Genomic DNA, 19,546 nt, shown 5'->3' with positions numbered 1-19,546 from the left:
ATTAAACAATTTGATTAATTTAAAATGATAATTTTTGTTTAATATGAAAAAAATATTTATGTCTTTTTATAAGAGTGTTTTAGTAAAACACCTTAAAAAAATAAAAATAAAAATAAAAAATTTATTTACATGGGTGGTTTAGTAAAAGTAGTGATATGATATATATTTTTTTACAAAAAAATAGATACTGACGTAAAAAATAAATTTCACATATCGGTACGTATAAATTTATTATCGTACCGAAGTAAACACTAATATTAAAACAAAGCCTAGGTCCAAAGGAAAGAAAAAAATATAATTCAATGAGAGTAAGGCATTCCTAAATTAAATATTTACTCTTTGATTTTGTAGTTATAAATTAAGGATGTTTAGAATTCAAACTAATTGAAATAAAACTACTCATTTAATTCAATCTAAATTGAAAGTTGATCAAATTACATTAAATTGCATAGATGGGTTTAAATGTCAAATTTACTTCTTAATGTGATCCAATCCAAATCAAATCATAGAATGTGATATATTATTATTGTTGTTGTAGTATTTAAGATTTTACCTATAATATATTTAATTTATTATATATTTTTATGTTATTTATATATTATTATTATTTAGTGAGTATTTTGTGATTGTAAAAATGAGATTTATTAATTTATTTATTTTATTAACTTAAAATTATTTCTATTTTTTTGTAATAAAATTTTAAAATTTTATTCTTTAAAAATTGAGTAAACTAATCCAATCCAAACTACAATACTTTATATTGAATTGAATTGGATTTAAAAATAAAATCAAATTGGTCTACTTTAAATCGCAACCAATTATATACTTTGGGTCTGATTGATTTTCTTTAAAATTGGTCTAAATTGCACATTAAATATTCCTATTATGGATTACCTATGACTAAGTCCATTCTGCAATCTAACTCTAATTTTGTTCACTAATATTTTTGTGTTTTTTTCGTCATATAAGTTGAATAGCCTCTAATTTTAAATATTATAACATCACAAATTCATTTATACTACACACTCACATAACATTTTTAAGTGTTTTTAACTTTCTATTTACTACTTGGTCTCAACCACAAATTTTGAATCTGGATGTAGCTGTTTTTTTTTTTTTTTTTTTTTTGGGTCAAGCACCCTTGTACACATCTCTTTTCTTTTCTAATATATCAACTTTCTAGTCATGGCTAGAATTTGAACCCGGATATAGCTGTTCACGAGGCAAATGAGTTTCCATTACGTCAATGCTTCGACCACACTAGTATTTGACTATTTGGATTTACAATTTTTGGTAGTGTGTTATACTATTCTTTTTGTTTACTAACATTTTGTGGCCGAAAAATAAAACACCGCAACTTAACAGGTAGATACATGGGCCGGGCTAACTTAATGTGGTTTATATTTAGTGAAGTGGCTTAATGGTTTATGGAGAATAGATAGTGGTCTGTCCAAAAAATTCGTGGCCCGTTGAAGAAGCCAGCCATGGAGGAGGGGAAAGATTTCAGCGAGCGCGCGGGGGAAGAGGGGTTCAATGTCGGGTCGGGTTTTTGGGTTCAGAATGGGTTTCATTTTTGTTTGGGTTTGGGCCCGGTTGTTGTTCAGTTCCTGACCAAAACCAGAAAAAAAAAGAATATAGATAGCTTCTCCGATTAGGGTTTTAATTTTTTAAGCAGAGGACGGCCATTGAGCAGCCAAACCACCAGCAGCGACAGCGATGGTCCTCAAGTACGTTCCTTCTATGTTCTTCTTCTACTTCTTCTTCTTCTTCTTCTCCTTCTCCGATTAGCTCCTTTTCACTGATCTATAATCTATGTGTATAGTTCTATCTTCTGTGATGGATGAGCTTCTCCGAGCTCAAAAATTATTATTTTAACACAGTAAGAACGAGAGAACGACTTATATTTATTATGAATTTATTATGAATTTGCGCCATCTTTTTTCTCTTGGCTGATATGTATACTTCTTTGCAATAACGTAAAAAAGTCCCTGCGATGGTTAGATTTTTCAGAGATTGCTTTTTGGTTCTTGCTAGGACTTTCAATTTCTTTTCAAAGAAATGGTTTTAGTAGGTGCTGCGAAATTGCCTTGAGTTTTCAAACTTCGAAAGATATCTATTTGTTTAAACTGCTCAAAATAGCTGGTGCTTAACATTTTATTTTAGTAAAAGAGTAACCATTTTGAGTATTTTAGTTTCAATAAGCTTATTGATATTAAATACTTGTTATTGTCATATTAGGACGGAACTTTGCCGCTTTAGTGGCGCGAAGATCTACCCTGGGAAGGGCATCAGATTCGTTCGTGGTGATTCTCAGGTGATTTTGTGATTCTGATTTAATCTTGTTGCTATATGTTGCTGCTTTATTTAGCTGAATGTGCTGTTCTTTATGATGTTGATTGAACAGGTCTTTCTGTTTTCAAACTCGAAATGCAAAAGGTATTTCCACAATCGTTTGAAGCCATCAAAGCTCACATGGACTGCCATGTATAGGAAGCAACACAAAAAGGTGGTTTTCTAATTTAAATTTTCTGATGCAAACGATTAAATGAAATAAAACATCCAAGATGAACTTGTAATTCGGAATCATAATTAATGAACCTCCTTAGAAGATTCTGTGCTTTTTGTGATGTATAGGACATTGCTCAAGAAGCTGTGAAGAAGAAGCGTCGTGCTACCAAGAAGCCATACTCTAGGTCAATTGTTGGTGCTACCTTGGAAGTTATCCAGAAGAGAAGAACCGAGAAGCCTGAAGTTAGAGATGCAGCAAGGGAAGCTGCTCTTCGGTGTGTAATCGGTCACTCTTTATCCCTCTGTGCTCTAGTATGCCCATTGACATTAATCTTATATGATATCTATTTCAATGATGCTATGCAGTGAAATTAAAGAGAGGATCAAGAAGACAAAAGATGAGAAAAAGGCTATGAAGGCAGAGGTATCGGCTAAGCAACAAAAGGCACAGGGCAAAGGCCATGTTACAAAGGTTGCTGCACCGAAAGGTCCCAAACTTGGTGGAGGAGGTGGCAAACGCTGAGTTTCTAGTTTTGTACCTTTTTGGATACCGTTTAAATAGAGTTGTTTTGAAGCTTCTGTAGTGATACTGTATTTGCTTTCTTCATTAATCGTTTATTATCATACTATTTGATCAAACGTAATCTTGAAACTTGAGTAACTTGTAATTGAGTGGATTACCCAACCCATTCTATCGTTATGTTTTACTCGAAACTACCTCTATATTTGTTATTTTTCTTTAAATTTAAGTAAGGTTATTGCATATTTGCTCTGTATTTTAAGGTCTGTTCTATTATTATCGCTTACAGTTGCGGTCATAGCTATGGGTTTACGGATTATTAGGCTCTGTGAAATGACTGAAATCAGACCCAAGGTTATTATTGCTTTAGACTTTAGCTAAAGACCTAGGAAGCACCTATACGATACGCAATACGTTGTGAATTAAAATTTAAATAATATATTAAAGACTAAAAGACAAATAGGTCCCTGACCTTTTAAAACGGGGACATTTTCGTCCCTCAAGATTGAAAAATACATTTCGTTTCAAAACGGGAGACAATTATACCCTTCCGTCCGTTTTGGGCCAAAAACGGCAACGGACCCAGCTGACATGGAGGGGCACTGAATGACGTGGCCGTTACGCTCGCTGAGGTGGATTGGGACGAAATTTAAGTGGACAAATTAGTCCCTGAAGTGCCAAACGACGCCGTTGCCACCATCCCCCATATTTGAAGCTTCGCATTCCCCATAACACCCAACCCTTACTCCATATATTACAGAAAACCCTACCAGAATAGAAACGCCCTTCTTCCTCCAAAAAAAGAACGACTTCCTACAGTTGAAAGCGGTGGTGTGGTCAGTCGAGGTGGTTGGTGTTGAAGGTTAGGCAAGCTTTGCGTGGAGAGAAAGCTGCCATCATCTACAGAGGTAAGGGTGATAATGAAGAGTTTGTGTGTTGTTTAACTGAGAATGCATGGGGTTGGGTTATGGGGGGACTGCAGATTTTTTTTTTTTTTTGTTTTGGGGTAAAAGAATGAGGAAAATGTATGTGAAGTTAACTGATTTAGAAATTTTGATTAGGTAGAGTTTAATCTCTGGTTTATCTACCTGTGGACAATGCAGATGGATGATATGTATGTGGTACCTGTTTTTCACCACGGAGGCCGTTTTGCTAGAAATCCCAATGGAACTCTTGAGTATACTGGTGGGAAAGTTGAAAAATTTCCGAAGATGGACTTAGACTTTGTGAATTTTGGGGATTTGGTGACATTGTTCAAGGGTTTGGGGTATGCATCATATAGGACAGTATATTGGTTTGACCCAACTAGCAGTGATCTTGAGGGTGGACTGCACATTCTGAGAGGAGATGCAGGCATCAATGAACTCCGAGAGAATAAGATGAAGAATTCAACGACGGATGAATTCTACATTTACTTCGACCATCAAGTTGATGAGCCAGAGATAGTGGATGAAGCTACTGCGGCAGAAGCAGGGGTGGAAGAGTTTGATGACCCAATTGATGTGGACAGCATCATGAGAAAGCTCCAACCATCACCATCCACAGAAGCTGATGGGCAAGAAAGTGAGGAGGATGAAATGTATAAACCTCCTCCGAGTGACTCAGAGACTGTTTCGGATGAGGATTATTCCAATGTTGATGAAGACGGTGATAGGATGAGGAAAAAAAGAAGTGTGAAAGGAAAGGAGAAGGTTCTGCCAAAGACAAATAGCAGTGTGAAAGAAGGGACAGGGGCAGAGTCAAGTGGAGTTAAAAACAGAGGTAGAGTAAGGAGTGCAAGGGGTAGTGCTGCCAAAGGTGATGGGCCTACTATGAAGACCAGAGGAACAGCCAAGCCCAAAAAAACTGGGCCAAGAGAAAAGCCCAAAAAGACCAGGCCTGCTCCGAAGCCCAGAAGGAATGGGCCTAATGCAAATCAACAAAGAAGTAGGCCTGCTGTAGATGCTGAAGAACCTGTTCCTAATGTGCAACCCAGGGATCTGCCTCCAATTGGACTCTATGTGAGTGAGGAGGTTTCAGATGATGATGATCCGATTTATGAGTATGCATCAGAGGAACTCCACACACCAGTGTCTTCAGAGGATGAGGGAGAAAAGCATGAGTTTCCAGTTTTCAATGAAGAGTATGGGTTCGGGGAGGGTAGGTTCGAGATAGGAACAAAGTTTGCAACAATTGATGGGTTCAAAGAAGTGGTAAAAGACATGTTCATTTCTGAAGGGAGGAAACTGCTGTGGATCAAAAATGATAAAGAAAGGGTGAGGGTTGGCTGCAGAGGTGAAGAATGTCCATGGCTAGCACATCTATCCTACAACAAAACATTGTTATGTTATCAGGTAAAGACTTACAAGGCAGAGCATACATGTGCTAGAGACCTGGGCAGCAATGCAGCTGATCAACATTGGGTCAGCAAAAAAGTGGAGAAGAGAATGGCTAGTCAACCTCATATGACTACTAATGAGGCAATTGAGTTTCTTAGAGAAGACTTTAATCTAGTGTTGCATCCGAAGATGGTCTACAGGGCAGTGAAAGAGGCCAAAGAGAGGATTATGGGAAATGAAAAGGAACAGTATGGGAAGCTTAGGGACTATGCCATGGAGATCATTAAGAGTAATCCGGGATCGACTGCAAGAGTTGATGTGATCCCAATCCCTCAATCCCTACCTGTCTTTGACAAAATATATATCTCCTTTGAGGGTTGTAAGCAAGGCTTTAAGTCTGGGTGTAGGCCTTTCATCCATCTAGATGGAGCATTTTTGAAGACATATCATGGAGGCCAACTACTGTCAGCGGTGGCACAGGATGCCAATAACCAATTCTACGTAGTAGCATATGGAGTTGCAAGATCGGAGACGAAGGAATCCTGGAAATGGTTCCTCACACTGCTTCAGGAAGATCTGGGTGATGCACATCAATTTGGTTGGAACTTTATGTCCGACCAACAAAAGGTCAGACTTCTACATCACTGCATATTAGTGTATCATGTTAAATTACTATATATTAGTGTAGGATATTAATATAATGCATGTATGTGGTAGACATTAAATTTCTGCATATTGGTGTAGGATATTAAATCACTGCATGTATGTGTTTGAAATGGAATTTAGTGTATATATGTGTTTGCAATGGATATTAGTGCATAGGTGTGAATGATATTTTGAATACTGCAAATATGTGTTTGTAATTGAAGTTATTGTAAATTACTGAATGCAATTTAAACTGCTGCATATATGTGTATGCAATATTATGTGTTGGCAGGGTCTGCTACCAGCCTTAAAGGAGGTAATGCCGAGAGCACATCATCGGAACTGTGTGATGCACATGTGGAAAAACTTCATAAATAGGTTCAAAGATATGCACATTAGAGACATCGTATGGGACTGTGCTAGGTGCACCACTGAACCAGAGTTCAAAGAGACCATGGAGAAGCTGAAGGGGGTGAATAAGGCAGCATGGGAGTATCTGATGAGGTTTGAACCAGCCACTTGGGTTAAGGCTTTCTTCAGTCATGGCCCCAAGGTGGATAACCTAACTAACAACATGTGCGAGGTATTTAATTCAAAAGTCGTTAAGTACAGAATGAAGCCAGTTTTGACTATGTGTGAGGAAATTAGGTGCTACCTAATGCGGAGAATGACCAAGCATATTAGGCTGTTAGAGCACCATAGTGGAAAGCTTGCACCCGTTCAGGAGAAAAGGTTGCAGAGGCTGATAAAACCCAGCAGCAGGTGGACTGCCGAATGGGTGGGAGATAACGAACGAAAGAGATTTCAAGTTAGCAGAAAGCAAACCAAAGTAGATGTGGATTTGATCAAACACACTTGTTCATGCAATGTTTGGCAACTGACCGGTATATCTTTAATTTTGAGTGATTTTCTTTAAGGCTGATCTACTATAATGCTAGGTAATATGTTTTGAATGATTTCAGGGCTGATCTAATATAGTGCTAGGTAATATATATGTTTTGAATGCTTTTAGTGATGATGTAATATATTGCTATATAATATGTTCTGAATGATTTTAGGGCTGATCTAATATAATGATAGGTAATATGGTATGTGGTTTTGATTCAGGCATGCCATGCATTCACGGTATTGCTGCAATTAGAAAGAGGCATGACCAGGTAGATGATTATGTGCATCCCTGGTTATGTATGGAATTTATTCACAAAACATATGCACATTGCATAAAACCAGTTCCAAGTGAGGAATTTTGGGTAACCACTGACCAGCTGAGGCCTGCTCCACCACCCATCAAGCGACCTATTGGGAGGCCTAAAGTACACAATCGCAACAAGGATCCTGCTGAGGCTCATATTCAGGGTGACAAGCTTAAGAGAAGCTTTCAAGTGACATGCAGCAAGTGCAATGAGAAAGGCCACAACTACAAGACATGTAAGGGAGCACCAAGCAACCCAAACTGGAAACCAAAAAAGAAAAAAGCTAAGAAGACTGATGCAAACACAGAACCCTTGGAGCAGCTTCCCCTATCACAATCAGCCCCTCAACCAGAGGTATCCCTGCTATTGTTTAGGATCGATCTGTACATTTTAAATTTTGTCAGTGGTTACGATGTCCTATTAACTTTTTTTTAAGGACTAATTTGTCCATGTTCTTTCCTTGTTTGATCTATGTTGCATAGGATCAAAGCCAGACACAGACTGAAAGTTTGGCTGAGAATAGTGCTGTGCAAGAGAAGTCTACAGTAAGCATCCCCCACCATAAATAATACACTCATAATCACAATCACTTTATTCATGTCAATGCATTTGAACAACTGAATAAGTCGGTTACTTTTGCAGAATCATGTCATCAGCCAGAATGCTGCAGCAACAACAACATCCGCTCCAGTCCAAATTCCATTCAAGCCTCCATCCCAGCAGCCAAGAATGGGGCAACCCAAAACCCCAGCTACTTCCTCCAAATTCAGACCCAAGCAGACAATCAGAAGGCCCCGAGCAAGTGCAAATTCACCTTCAAATCCACCTGCAACTCCACCGCCAGATACAACCCAGACTCAAAGCACCAGTGCCAGTGTCGCTACATCAGAGGAGACCTTCAAAGTCGCTGGCAGTGAGGCCATAGGAATGAATTTCATCCCAACTCCTGGATCTAAGAATCAGAAGAACTGAACACTACTGAATGAATTTCTGTTTTTTGTCATAGTCTTCAGTATAAATTAAACAACACTGTCTACTTATTGTAGTTTGGCAAACTTGTTTATATGCCAACCAGATATTTTGTTATTTTGTGGCAAACTTGTTTATGTTTTGGATTAAGACAGATACATTGTTGTTCATATTTTGCTCATAATATATGCAGAATTACTACCTTATATAATAGTTGATTCACAGAATTACTACCTTATTTTTTGTTCAACAATGGCAATTTTCATTGAATAGCCAACAATGGCAATTTTCATTACATCATCAACATTGTACATCAACTCATCATCCTCACCACTTTAAGATACATACAGCAACAACAAAAACTACACTAATCAAAGCAATATGCCACATACTCATTTTTTCTCCTTCTCCATACATAACAGTTTCCTCTCCAACTCTTTCATTTTTTTCTCCAGTTCCTAGCTTCGCACCAGTTGAATTTTTTCTTCCAATTCCTGACTTCGCACCACATGATCTTCAATGTCTACACCTCCAACATCATCCACAGCACCCAATGCTTCAGACTCCATGGCCCTAATTTTTTCAAGTGTTCATCAAGCCACACAAAATACCGGCAACACCGTTCTTTAACCTGGAGCAATTTTTCAGATAACACCATAATTAGACACAGAACACTCTCATCCAACAACTATAAAAATAATTGCTCACCTTGAAGAATGGACACCCAAAAAATATTCTATTGGGATTAGATGCTGTTCTTGACTTGTAAAGAATGGCATAAACGCCGCAGAAGCACTTCGGCGCAACCCCATCTCGATCACAAGCTCTAGCAACAGCGGATGAAGATCCCCGTCCAGGTCTTGTGCATGAAGAACCCCCCTCGCTCATCATGGACGATCGCACAAGCAGCGGCCATGACTTCCACCTTGCGTTTGGATGAAATAGGGTTCACTGGTGGCAACGGCGTCGTTTGGCACTTCAGGGACTAATTTGTCCACTTAAATTTCGTCCCAATCCACCTCAGCGAGCGTAACGGCCACGTCATTCAGTGCTCCTCCATGTCAGCTGGGTCCGTTGCCGTTTTTGGCCCAAAACGGACGGAAGGGTATAATTGTCTCCCGTTTTAAAACGTGGGGGATCGAAATGTATTTTTCAATCTTGAGGGACGAAAATGTCCCCATTTTAAAAGGTTAGGGACCTATTTGTCTTTTAGTCTATATTAAATTAATAAAATATGATACGTTGTGAATTAAAATTTAAATAATATATTAAATTAATAAAATATTATATTGTAAATATAAGACTAAATATAGTTGCATAAAAAAATCTTAAAATTATGCAACTATTTGAAAAAAAATTTAAACTAGTGAGTAAGTAAGCTTTCAAAGACAAACGGTTAGTAGATTTAGGTTTTGATTTATTAATTATTTTATTTTTAAATTTAAATTTTGATTTGTTTTAATTTTAAAATTAGAAAGAAAAAATTGGTTAATCGGGCCATAAAATCACAAAATCAATTGAAGATTTGCAGTCTAGCAGAAAGATCAAAGATCCGTCTCATGAACATCTGAATCGAGTCAGACTCGTTCGGATTCGTGACAGCTCCACCAAAATTCTGCACCGCAAGAAGACACGCTGCCGATACGCTCGTTTGAAGTATCCACCGCGTGTTGGTGTCGGATTCGCGTCCGACACGGATACGCTGGCACCATGAGAATCCGTGCTTCATAGCTGAAGACATGGTGGCTAGTCAAATTGAGTAGGTCAACCCAATCAATGTATAAACTTCCAAATGAAATAGTGTTATGCGAAATATTGAATAATTTTAGAGAAGTTAACTGTGATTTTACTTTTCTTTAGTTAACTTAGCAAATAAAATTAAACCCCATTGCATTACGCTATAGAATCTGGGTCTACTACCTTGCACAAGTTTTCTTTTCATTTTTTTTTTCACGAGTTTGGTTGATGAAGGAGTTCATAAGATGCAGTTGAAACTTTAGTTGAAGTGGCAAATTATAGTATCTCTTAATACGCTGCACTTGAGTTTAAAATTTGGCGAGACCAAGTAGTTCATAAGAACTCTTTAAGTGTTATGTCATGTGTGTGTGAATATATAATGTGAATGAGTTTGTGATATTATAATGTCTAGAATTAAATGTAGTCCAATTCATTTAAAAAAGAAAAAAGGATCATGACATGCACAAGATTGATCCATACTCCATATTTTACAACATCTCATATTGACTGAGATTAAACTAAATCTCAAAATAATAATGACTTAAATATGAAAATAGAACTTAACAATACCGACTGAGATTAACTAATGCATACACTAATTAGCTGTCCGAAAACATTAGGGACAATATGGTGCAACGGCCCATCGAGGCAGTGGAACAGTGTTACGATGATCCTCCACAAGAAAGCAGCTGTAGCCATCTACAATCTGCTGATTATTATTATTATTATTATTATTATTATTATTATTATTATTATTATTATTATTATTATTATTACTAATCATTCCCTTGGATCCATGCAACATCTCTGACGTGCTTTCTACTGTTTCTGCCCCAGACATGTCTGTGTAAACACCAGATACATGTGCTCTAAATGCTTGCTCTCTTAGCCTTGCCTTCAACATCATAACCTGCCAGACTTCCAAAACAATAGAAAGATTAAAGACGAATATTATTCAACAAAAAATAATTTTAAAGAGACAAGAAAAAGATTTAAGAGCAAAAATATTTTGCATATTTTTATATCTAATCCTCTAAGTAGATTTGTATCTTAGTAATGCCTCTATACCAAATGGGAGATAGTGCAGTGAAATCAAAGATCTACTACCTCTTCTTGAAGCTTGTGCTTCTCATTGGAGATGTGATCAAATTCTTGTTTAAGGGCAAAGTACAAGTGCTTAAGCTGCTTGGCCTTCCACCTTGTTCGCCTATTCTGGAACCAAACCGCAATTTGGCGAGGCTGGAGGCCAAGCTCCCTGGAAAGCTTCATCTTCCTGTCAGTGTCCAACTTTATCTCCTCCTGAAAGCTTCTCTCCAATAAGTCAATCTGGCTGCTTGTTAATCGCTTCTTCTTCTCGCGGTGGCCCGCGTACTTTACTTCCGCCATTGCATGAAGCGACTCTTGTGGTGTCTCCACCAATGCTGCTTGTTTCACTTCACTTCCTGAACCAGACAATAATGTAATTAAGATGGTCTTGTTGCTTAATCAACGAACATCCTCACATGAAGACAAACAAAAATAACTGCTTCCTAAATTGGATACGTTTTATTATGTTAATTGTTACCTCAATATAAAACAGTCACCGTAGTTTAACAAAAAAGAAAAAAGAAAAAAGAAAAAAGAAAAAAGTAAAGTTTAGAATAAAAAATCTATATCTCTATTATTTTTTTGACTTAGAAGTTAAAAGATAATGAGAAATTTTCATCCAAAAAATGTGCTTTGTCAAGATTTCCTTAGTTTATGAGTCGCTAAATCAATCGGGATCTGGTCGATTTCTTGTAGTAAACACAGTTGCGTAGGATTCAAGTTATTACTATTCATGTGCAAGACACGGTAACCTAGGAAGAACCAAAAGAAATGCAACATGACATGACATGACATTACATGATAAAAGTCAATTATTAGAAGACTAGTGTTTTTGTTATTTTCTTTTTTGTTTTACCTGGATATGATGGGTTGCTGCTACTGCTGCTATAGTTGTGAAAGAAGCTTAGTGAAGACTCAGCACGAGGAGCAAAGGATCTTGTGCTTTCATTCCACTCCATTACCTCTCCCTCTTCAAGTGTCTTCATTTCAAAGTTCCAATCCATAATTCTGTCTGTTATAATAATATCGGTGCCTGAAGGCATCTCTCTCATGGGAATTGATATGGACCCTTAGAGGCGTGGCGCTCTAGCTCTGGCTTGTTCAAATGCAAGGTGTCACGTGACGCTTAATTGGTGATCCAATAGCAAAATGTTAACTAAAATGATTAACTTAAGATTCATATTAATATCTTCCAAGACACCAAAAAAAAAAAAAAAAAAAAAATTAATATCTTCTACGAGTAAAATTAAAATGATAAACCGAATACATGCATAATTTTTAAAGAAAAGCATTAATCCATAATTTATTATGCGGAGGTTAGTGAAAAAAAAATCCAAAATTTTTTTATTTAATATTTATTAATTATAATAATAATTAATATATACTAAATATGATAAATTTGGATTATTTTGTCTAATTTTTTATTGTCTCAAACATTATTAAAAATAAAATAATCAATTCTAATACTAGCATTTCTTTCTTAATCAATATTAAATATTATAAGCTTTAAGACCCTAGGAGAGATAATAATAAATATAACAGCCAGAGCATTTATAATCAAATGGTGGTCTCATTTTTATTTGTATTTTATTTATTATGTGGTATTTTAAAGGCATATTATAAGATTATAAATTAATAATTTTTTTATTAAAAATATAAAAAATTTCAATTTTTAATTAATATATTTAGTTTATATTTATTAAATAAAAAATATAAAATCTTTTACTAATGATGAGTTTATAATATGCTTTTAAGGTACATGTTAACTAAACGATTTTTTTACTTAAATAAACAAAATTAATTTTTGACTGGATTAAATAAATTTTTATTTTTTACCATTTTAAAAATTTAAATTCAATTTTGTTAACTCAAAGAGTGAAATCAAGAATTATATAAATTATGCTGTTATTGGCAGCAAAATCCAAAAAAAAAAAAAAAAAACATGTGTGATTGCACAAGCGAAATTATGGTAAGTGATAACTATAAATAAGGCACCTATCATTAATATTTTTGGAATCCATTCCTTGTTAATTGCAACGCAATTCATGTAGTTCTTGATTTTACTCTTTGTATTAATAAAATGGTGCTTAAATATTTAAAACAGTAAAAATAAAAAATTTATTTAATGGAATAAATAATTAATTTCATTTATTTAAATAAAAAATTGTTAGCTAAATCTTTATTTATTTATTTACTTTTTGCTGTCAAACCAAATTTAATTTAACGAAAGTTGAGTGATCCAATGCACTTGGTATACTTTAAGCCTTTAAGGTAAGGCTCTACACCTAGCTAATTAAAAAGCAGTTGAATGTTAATTAAGAGGACAGAAGCTAAGCATAGTTATGGTAGAGACTGAGAGAGTGTGGGCTAGAATTATGAATTGTTGTACGTGTGAGGTTGCTCCCATTCTTCGCTTTTAGGGAGCAGCAAAGTTGAGTGTTTATGGCTGAGAGACCGCTCAAGTTAAAGGGAAGAATAGCAGAACAGCAATAATGGTGACCTTCATGCGGACTACAGCTGCTTCCCTTCATTTTTATATCCTTGGAATGTTTTTCAGTTTTAGCTAATTTGAATTATAAAAAATATATAATATATTTTAATTAAAATTAACGATTAAAATTATTAAAGCATGAGTTATAGTTCAAATGTCACAATTTTTTCATACTCGCTTAAAGAAGTTGTGGATTCGAATATTTCTATTTTTGATTAAAAAAAATTAAAATTATTAAAATATTAATATTTTAAAAATATTTTTAATTTTTTTTTATTTTATTATCAAAAATAGTGGAAAAATTATCTAGGTGGATGGCTCATCAACAACACTAAATTAAAAAACATTAATATTATATTAAAATTAAGAAAGTATCATATAAATCAAATTAAAAGTTAGTTAAAAGTGAGAAATATATCATCTTTATATACCTTATAAAAATTGTATTCTTAATAGATTATTATATTAAAGAAGTGTTTTGTTTTGTTATGGATCCGGCAGGCAGAGAAAAAAAGAAAATTTGTGTCTCGATTATATTGTCTATATTCTCAAAAAGTAAAGCCACTAAATATATAATAGACGCGACGACAAGAAAATTTCTATATTTATTCCGACAATTTTTAAATGACATATATATATATGAAAAAATATATATTTTTTTGTAACAATCCAACTCTTAGTTAGTTATAACTAATGCTAATAGTAGGGACTAGAGAGTCACGGAGTTATTAATTTATTAACTTGTGAAACTCCATACGGAATTAATATATACTAGCGGCTCAACAGGCCTGTTCGGCCGCTTTTCTATTATTTTTTTTAAAATTAATTTTATTTTTTGTTAATATATTATTTATTTTTTAAATTTATTAAATAAATATTTTTTATTATTTTAATATTGTCATGATTTTATTTATATCATATTTTATTAAAATTAAAATTATTATAAAAAAAATTTAAAATGTTAAATTATAAAAACACACAATAAAAAAGTATATATATATATATATATTTCAAATAATAATAATAATAATATTATCCTGATTCAAAAAAATTATATATAAATCAAAATACATATTAGTTATTTACGAAAGATAACTTTTACTTAAATATTATAGATATTTATATTTGTCTTCATATTTTTTAAGTGGTAGGCCAAAATATGAATCTGAAGAGGTCTTCATTTTCTTATAAGTAATAAAAAAAAAAAGAAAAAATAAGAATGTTTATTTTTTTTATTTTTACATATCAAACTATAAGAATAATTAATAAACAAAATAGGAGAATATAAAATTTGTGTACCTAAAAAAAATTTCGTAATTCATCATACATATCCTTATTAATAACTTTTTGAGTCTTGAAAAACTGTCAGATTTATTGACTATAAAAATAACTATATAAACACTTCAAGATTATTCAATTAAATTGATTCCTTAATATAGTAGCGACAAATTCAATTAATTCAATTAATTATAGATTTGATAAAATAACTTAAAAATAAAAAAATATATATTTAAAAATAAATATATAAATTTTATAAGTTATTTAACTTTTAGGACGTTCAAAAATTATAAATTTAAATTAAATAAGATATTAAAAAATTTATTATGTTGTTATTATGTATAATAAAATCAAGATAAATATTTATAAAGTAATTATTTATAAATATTATAAAGTTTATTTATTTCTTTTTTTAACAGTATTTAATTTGAAGCAAATATAAAAATTTATATTTAAAGTATTTTTTATTTTTATTCATAATTTTAATAAATAAAAAAATATTTTATTTTTTAATTTTATATTCATAATTTTAATAGATAAAAAATATTTTGTTTTTTAAATTTTATATTCAATTTATTAAATTATCTTTAATTTTAAGACTTTTTTAAATTATTAATGTATACTTTTATTATATCTTCTTATTGTATCACACACTATTATTTTCTTTTACTATTATTTCTATCGCACATTATTATTGCCTTATTCTCCTTTCTCATTTTCTTCTTCTTCTCACACCTTCTCTTCACCCAATTGTAATTAATTATCACCAAGTATTATTATCACAACTTTTAATCTTGTCTATCACTTTGATCTATAATCATTTATTATATTAACTTTTATGAGTCGTTGAATTGTTGTTAAAAGAATTGATTTTTGTGTCTTCTGAATATCTAAATGTATAAAAATAATAGTTTTTACTTGATGTGGATTTTAAGTTGTCTTATTATTCTATTAAAAAAATGTACGACATAAAACATTCAAAATTTTTGCTCAAATTATCAAAATTTGATGTCAGTAATCCTTAAAAATAATATTAAAATATATTATAACTAATATAATAAAAATAGTACATTATTGTAAGTCTTTAACTAATAATTATAAAATTAAGTTGCAATTTAATATAGGCCCTTAGAATAAAAGACTGTCATTACTTCTTACATTTGACTACTATTATATAAGTTGTACGTTTGTTTTATTGTGTAAATTAATTAAACTATATTTTATTATTTTATTTTGCATGTTTTGAAATAATGCAATCCTACTATAAGGATGATATTAACTTTCATAATCTAATACGAACCTTCTTACTATTTTGTTTGTCGCTTAAATACTATCCATAAAAAATAGTTAGTTAAAGTGAAACACGGTATAAAAAGAGTCAAAAAAAATTTTTTGAATTCAGAGTTCTAATATGTTTCTTAATCATCACTTGATATAACTCATATTTAATAGGTTAAAAAATTCTCTCTCTCTCTTATATTGTTAACTTCTTCTATAATAAATTTTTTACATTATCTAATACATGAAATGTCACATCCTTACATTTATCTTAAAAGTTAAAAGTTAAAAGTAAATTATATTAGTATTTTTTAATAAAATTAAAATAAAAAGATAAAAAGCTACTGAAAAGAATAATATTAAGTTTGAGTTATACTACGTGTACACTAAAATCAGCCACCAAAGTTTGTCATCAGTATAAAATATATGCTAGAATATAAATACACATTGAAAATAAATTAAACTACACATGTATTTATTATACACAAATACATTGGTGGTTGATTTTGGTGTACAAATAGTATTTTTGATTAAATTTTATGTTCTTTTGTACCAGAATATTACAATTTATCAGATTATTATATTATCTTTGTACTACAGAACAAAAAATAAAATTCTATATCTTCTTGTTACTTATTTTACTTTATTTTTATTACAATTTATTATATTATTATATTATTTTTGTACGATATAACAAAAAGTGAAATTCTATATCTTCTTGTTGTTACTTATTTTACTTTATTTTGGCTATCTAAATTAGCCTGTATAATATTGTGAAGGTTGAAACTGTTAAAAAATATATAACAAAAAATTTAGATATTTATTGTGTTATCAGGTTATTTAAAAAAACTAATTCATAGATGTTATTATCCTACCATATCTTTAATGTTATATGTCAATCTAATATTTAATAAAAAAATAATATTAACCAATATAGAACTGATTAAAAATTTAAAAAATAATTAACAAAATATTCGTAAGAGTTTTTTTCACTTTACTATTGATAGATACATATTTTTTTTTGCATCTTTTATATGCCAATCAAATAATCAATACTACATGCCAAACAAATAATATTTAATTAATTAATTTTTTTGAAATATAAATTATTTATTTTAATTTAATTATAAACAAATTTGCATGTACTTAAATGTCAGAATTCTACATCGTTAATAGTTTAGGAAATAAACATATTAATATTTTAACAAATCATTGGTAGTTGCAAATTTTTTTTTGCATCTTTTTTATGTCAATCAAATAAGAATTTAATTTTGATGTCCTATTAGTGTAAAATAGTTTTACACGTGCATCTAATCACCATCAAAATTAAACTCATCAAATCATCAGGGCTATATGCCAAACAAATAATATTGTGGAATACAAAATTACTAATTTTTTTGTTGTATAATTTATTTAATTTAATTTAATAATAAATATTTATATACTCAAATTTTAATTACAATACTTTACATAATCAATAATTTAGAAAATTAAAAAAATATCATTAAATACAAAGCAGTTTAAAAAAATTGAGATTTAACTAAAAGGTAAATATTGATGCACTCAAAATTTAAAAAAATATTCTACATAATCAATAATTTAAAAAATTTTAAAAATAATTTTATCTTGTACAAAACAGTTTAAAAAATAAAAAAGAATTAACAAAATAATTTATGAGAGTTCTTCGATTCATTATTGATAGGTATATACATGTAAAAAAATTAAAAAACAAATATCAAATAAAAAAATAATAATTTTTTAAAATTAAATTGATGAGAGAAAACTTTGGATGCAAAAGATAGATTAAAAATATATAAGAATTAATACAGTTTGGTAAGTAAACTGAAGAGAAAGAAAAATGAAGGTGAAATTTATGCGTGAAATTAATAACCACAGTAAAACGGTATAAAATTTGCAATTGTAGTTAATGGAAGCGAGGAAAAGATGGAGGCGATACCATCACGATGTTGAAGGAAGGAGAATGATGGCAATAGTGATAATACAGAAAAGTGCACCTAACGGCGAGAGGAGAAGCACTTAAAATTGATTAATGAGATCAAACTATTGGTATAAAGTACCATATAAAGAATATACCTAAAATAAAACGATAAGATCGATAAAAAATTATTTATCATCCCTAATTATTTTTTTCCCATTATCTAGTTCAGAAAATCACAAAAACTCATTCAAATAATTGTTACATACAGAAAAGTACATTCAGAAATGTAAAGAGAAATAAGAAAAATGAAAAACAGATAAAATTAATAAAAAGGATAAATTATTCGAATAAAGAATTGAAGAAGAGGTTACGGTTCCTACAACTATTAGTCAAATACATAATAAAAATGAGATAGAAGAACATGTGTTGCTGTTAATAGTGGAAGTTCTTTTATTTAAATAACTCCGTATCCACATTATATATTGTTATAGATTTCCATTTTCCCTGTTCTACTTGCAGTCAATCGGGTTACTCCTGTGTTTGTGGTACCTCCACTTGTGTTTGACATTGGAGTTGGAATTGAAGTTGTATCAGTTGACATGGCAACTTGTTTTCTTGTCGAATCATCTCCCAATAAGTTGCACGTCTTCTAGTTAGGTGTTGCTGTCTTTGTTCTTCGGTCATGTTCTGTCTTCTTCGCCTAGTAGATTCTGTCCAAGTGGTCGACGTTGACGTGATTGCTGATTTTGTGATAGCAAGATGCAGAGAAGAAAAACGTTTGCTAGACCAAAATTGAAAGTGAAAGAGTAATTTAATTCTCTTGGGAGTTAAGTACGACTGAAAGTGGATCAGTTTTTTATTGAAAGTGGGTCAGTTTTTAAATTGAGTATGTGCTAGCAGTTTTTTTATGAGAAGTAAATCAGTTTTAAATTATGTCGTGGGGTTGAAAATGAATTAGTTTAATAAAAATGGAGGATGTAGTAACAGTTATATTGAATCAGTGTTTAACAAACATAAAAAAAAAGATAGAATAGGAAGTAGAAATTAGATACCAAACTTTCATATCCCATTATACATTGGTATAATCCATTATATGTAATTTTTTTAAAATATAAACAATAGACATAGAAAAATAAATAAACCGTGTATTGTAATTTAATTAATTGGTATAGATTTAATTAAGGAGTACACAGTTATATGTAATTTTTTTAAGATAAACGATAGACATTAGAAATATTTAAACCGTGTATTGTAATTTAATTAATTTTATTATAAAATATCAACAAATTATGTTATTATTTGAAATAAAATGAATCAGTTTTAAACTCTGTCATGGGTAAAGTTAATTTTTAAAAAAAAATAAAAAAAAATTAACTACGTAGTGACAGTTTTTGAAGTGGGTAAATCTTTTTCTTGAAAAAAAAAAGAAAGAAGGTAAAATGGGAAGAAGAAATTGGATACCAAATTTCCATATCCCCATTATATATTGGTATAGATATGTAATTTTTTTAAAATATAAACAATAGACATAGAAAAATAAATAAACCGTGTATTGTAATTTAATTAATTGGTATAGATTTAATT

General features: G+C 31.3%; 3 protein-coding genes across 3 annotated transcripts; 2 read left to right on the top strand and 1 right to left on the bottom strand.

Moving 5' to 3' along the window:
* The first annotated feature begins 1,609 nt into the window (after positions 1–1,609).
* LOC107648772 (large ribosomal subunit protein eL24) lies at positions 1,610–3,273 on the top strand. Its single transcript, XM_016352593.3, has 5 exons — positions 1,610–1,727; positions 2,239–2,314; positions 2,405–2,506; positions 2,635–2,783; positions 2,875–3,273. The coding sequence occupies exons 1-5, from the start codon at positions 1,717–1,719 to the stop codon at positions 3,029–3,031; spliced, it is 495 nt and encodes a 164-aa protein (XP_016208079.1). The 5' UTR covers positions 1,610–1,716; the 3' UTR covers positions 3,032–3,273.
* An 852-nt stretch (positions 3,274–4,125) lies between these two features.
* Positions 4,126–8,156, top strand: LOC110272173 (uncharacterized). The gene is made up of 5 exons (XM_088492105.1): positions 4,126–5,973; positions 6,284–6,875; positions 7,099–7,538; positions 7,667–7,729; positions 7,827–8,156. The coding sequence occupies exons 1-5, from the start codon at positions 4,126–4,128 to the stop codon at positions 8,154–8,156; spliced, it is 3,273 nt and encodes a 1,090-aa protein (XP_088348231.1).
* Positions 8,157–10,506: 2,350 nt separating this feature from the next.
* LOC107646902 (uncharacterized) lies at positions 10,507–12,028 on the bottom strand. The gene is made up of 3 exons (XM_088491976.1): positions 11,833–12,028; positions 10,998–11,332; positions 10,507–10,800 (listed from the first exon to the last, which is right to left on the bottom strand). Exons 1-3 carry the CDS (start codon positions 12,026–12,028, stop codon positions 10,507–10,509), a joined length of 825 nt encoding a protein of 274 aa, XP_088348102.1.
* Between the last annotated feature and the right edge of the window lie 7,518 nt (positions 12,029–19,546).

Source organism: Arachis ipaensis, chromosome B6, assembly GCF_059453495.1.
Source record: "Arachis ipaensis isolate K30076 ecotype BB chromosome B6, ASM5945349v1, whole genome shotgun sequence".
NCBI lineage: Eukaryota > Viridiplantae > Streptophyta > Magnoliopsida > Fabales > Fabaceae > Arachis > Arachis ipaensis.
The sequence above is the reverse complement of the archived record's forward strand: the minus strand, read 5'-3'. Positions and strand labels throughout refer to the sequence as shown.

Coding starts and splice junctions, on each gene's coding strand:
- LOC107646902 (XM_088491976.1), bottom strand. CDS start 12,028: ATGAGAGAGATGCCTTCAGGCACCGATATTATTATAACAGACAGAATT. Junction 11,333..11,832: donor CAGCAACCCATCATATCCAG/GTAAAACAAAAA, acceptor TGTCTGGTTCAG/GAAGTGAAGTGAAACAAGCA. Junction 10,801..10,997: donor AGCACAAGCTTCAAGAAGAG/GTAGTAGATCTT, acceptor GAAGTCTGGCAG/GTTATGATGTTGAAGGCAAG.
- LOC107648772 (XM_016352593.3), top strand. Junction 2,315..2,404: donor TCGTTCGTGGTGATTCTCAG/GTGATTTTGTGA, acceptor TTGATTGAACAG/GTCTTTCTGTTTTCAAACTC. Junction 2,784..2,874: donor GCAAGGGAAGCTGCTCTTCG/GTGTGTAATCGG, acceptor GATGCTATGCAG/TGAAATTAAAGAGAGGATCA.
- LOC110272173 (XM_088492105.1), top strand. CDS start 4,126: ATGCAGATGGATGATATGTATGTGGTACCTGTTTTTCACCACGGAGGC. Junction 7,539..7,666: donor AATCAGCCCCTCAACCAGAG/GTATCCCTGCTA, acceptor TATGTTGCATAG/GATCAAAGCCAGACACAGAC. Junction 7,730..7,826: donor CTGTGCAAGAGAAGTCTACA/GTAAGCATCCCC, acceptor TTACTTTTGCAG/AATCATGTCATCAGCCAGAA.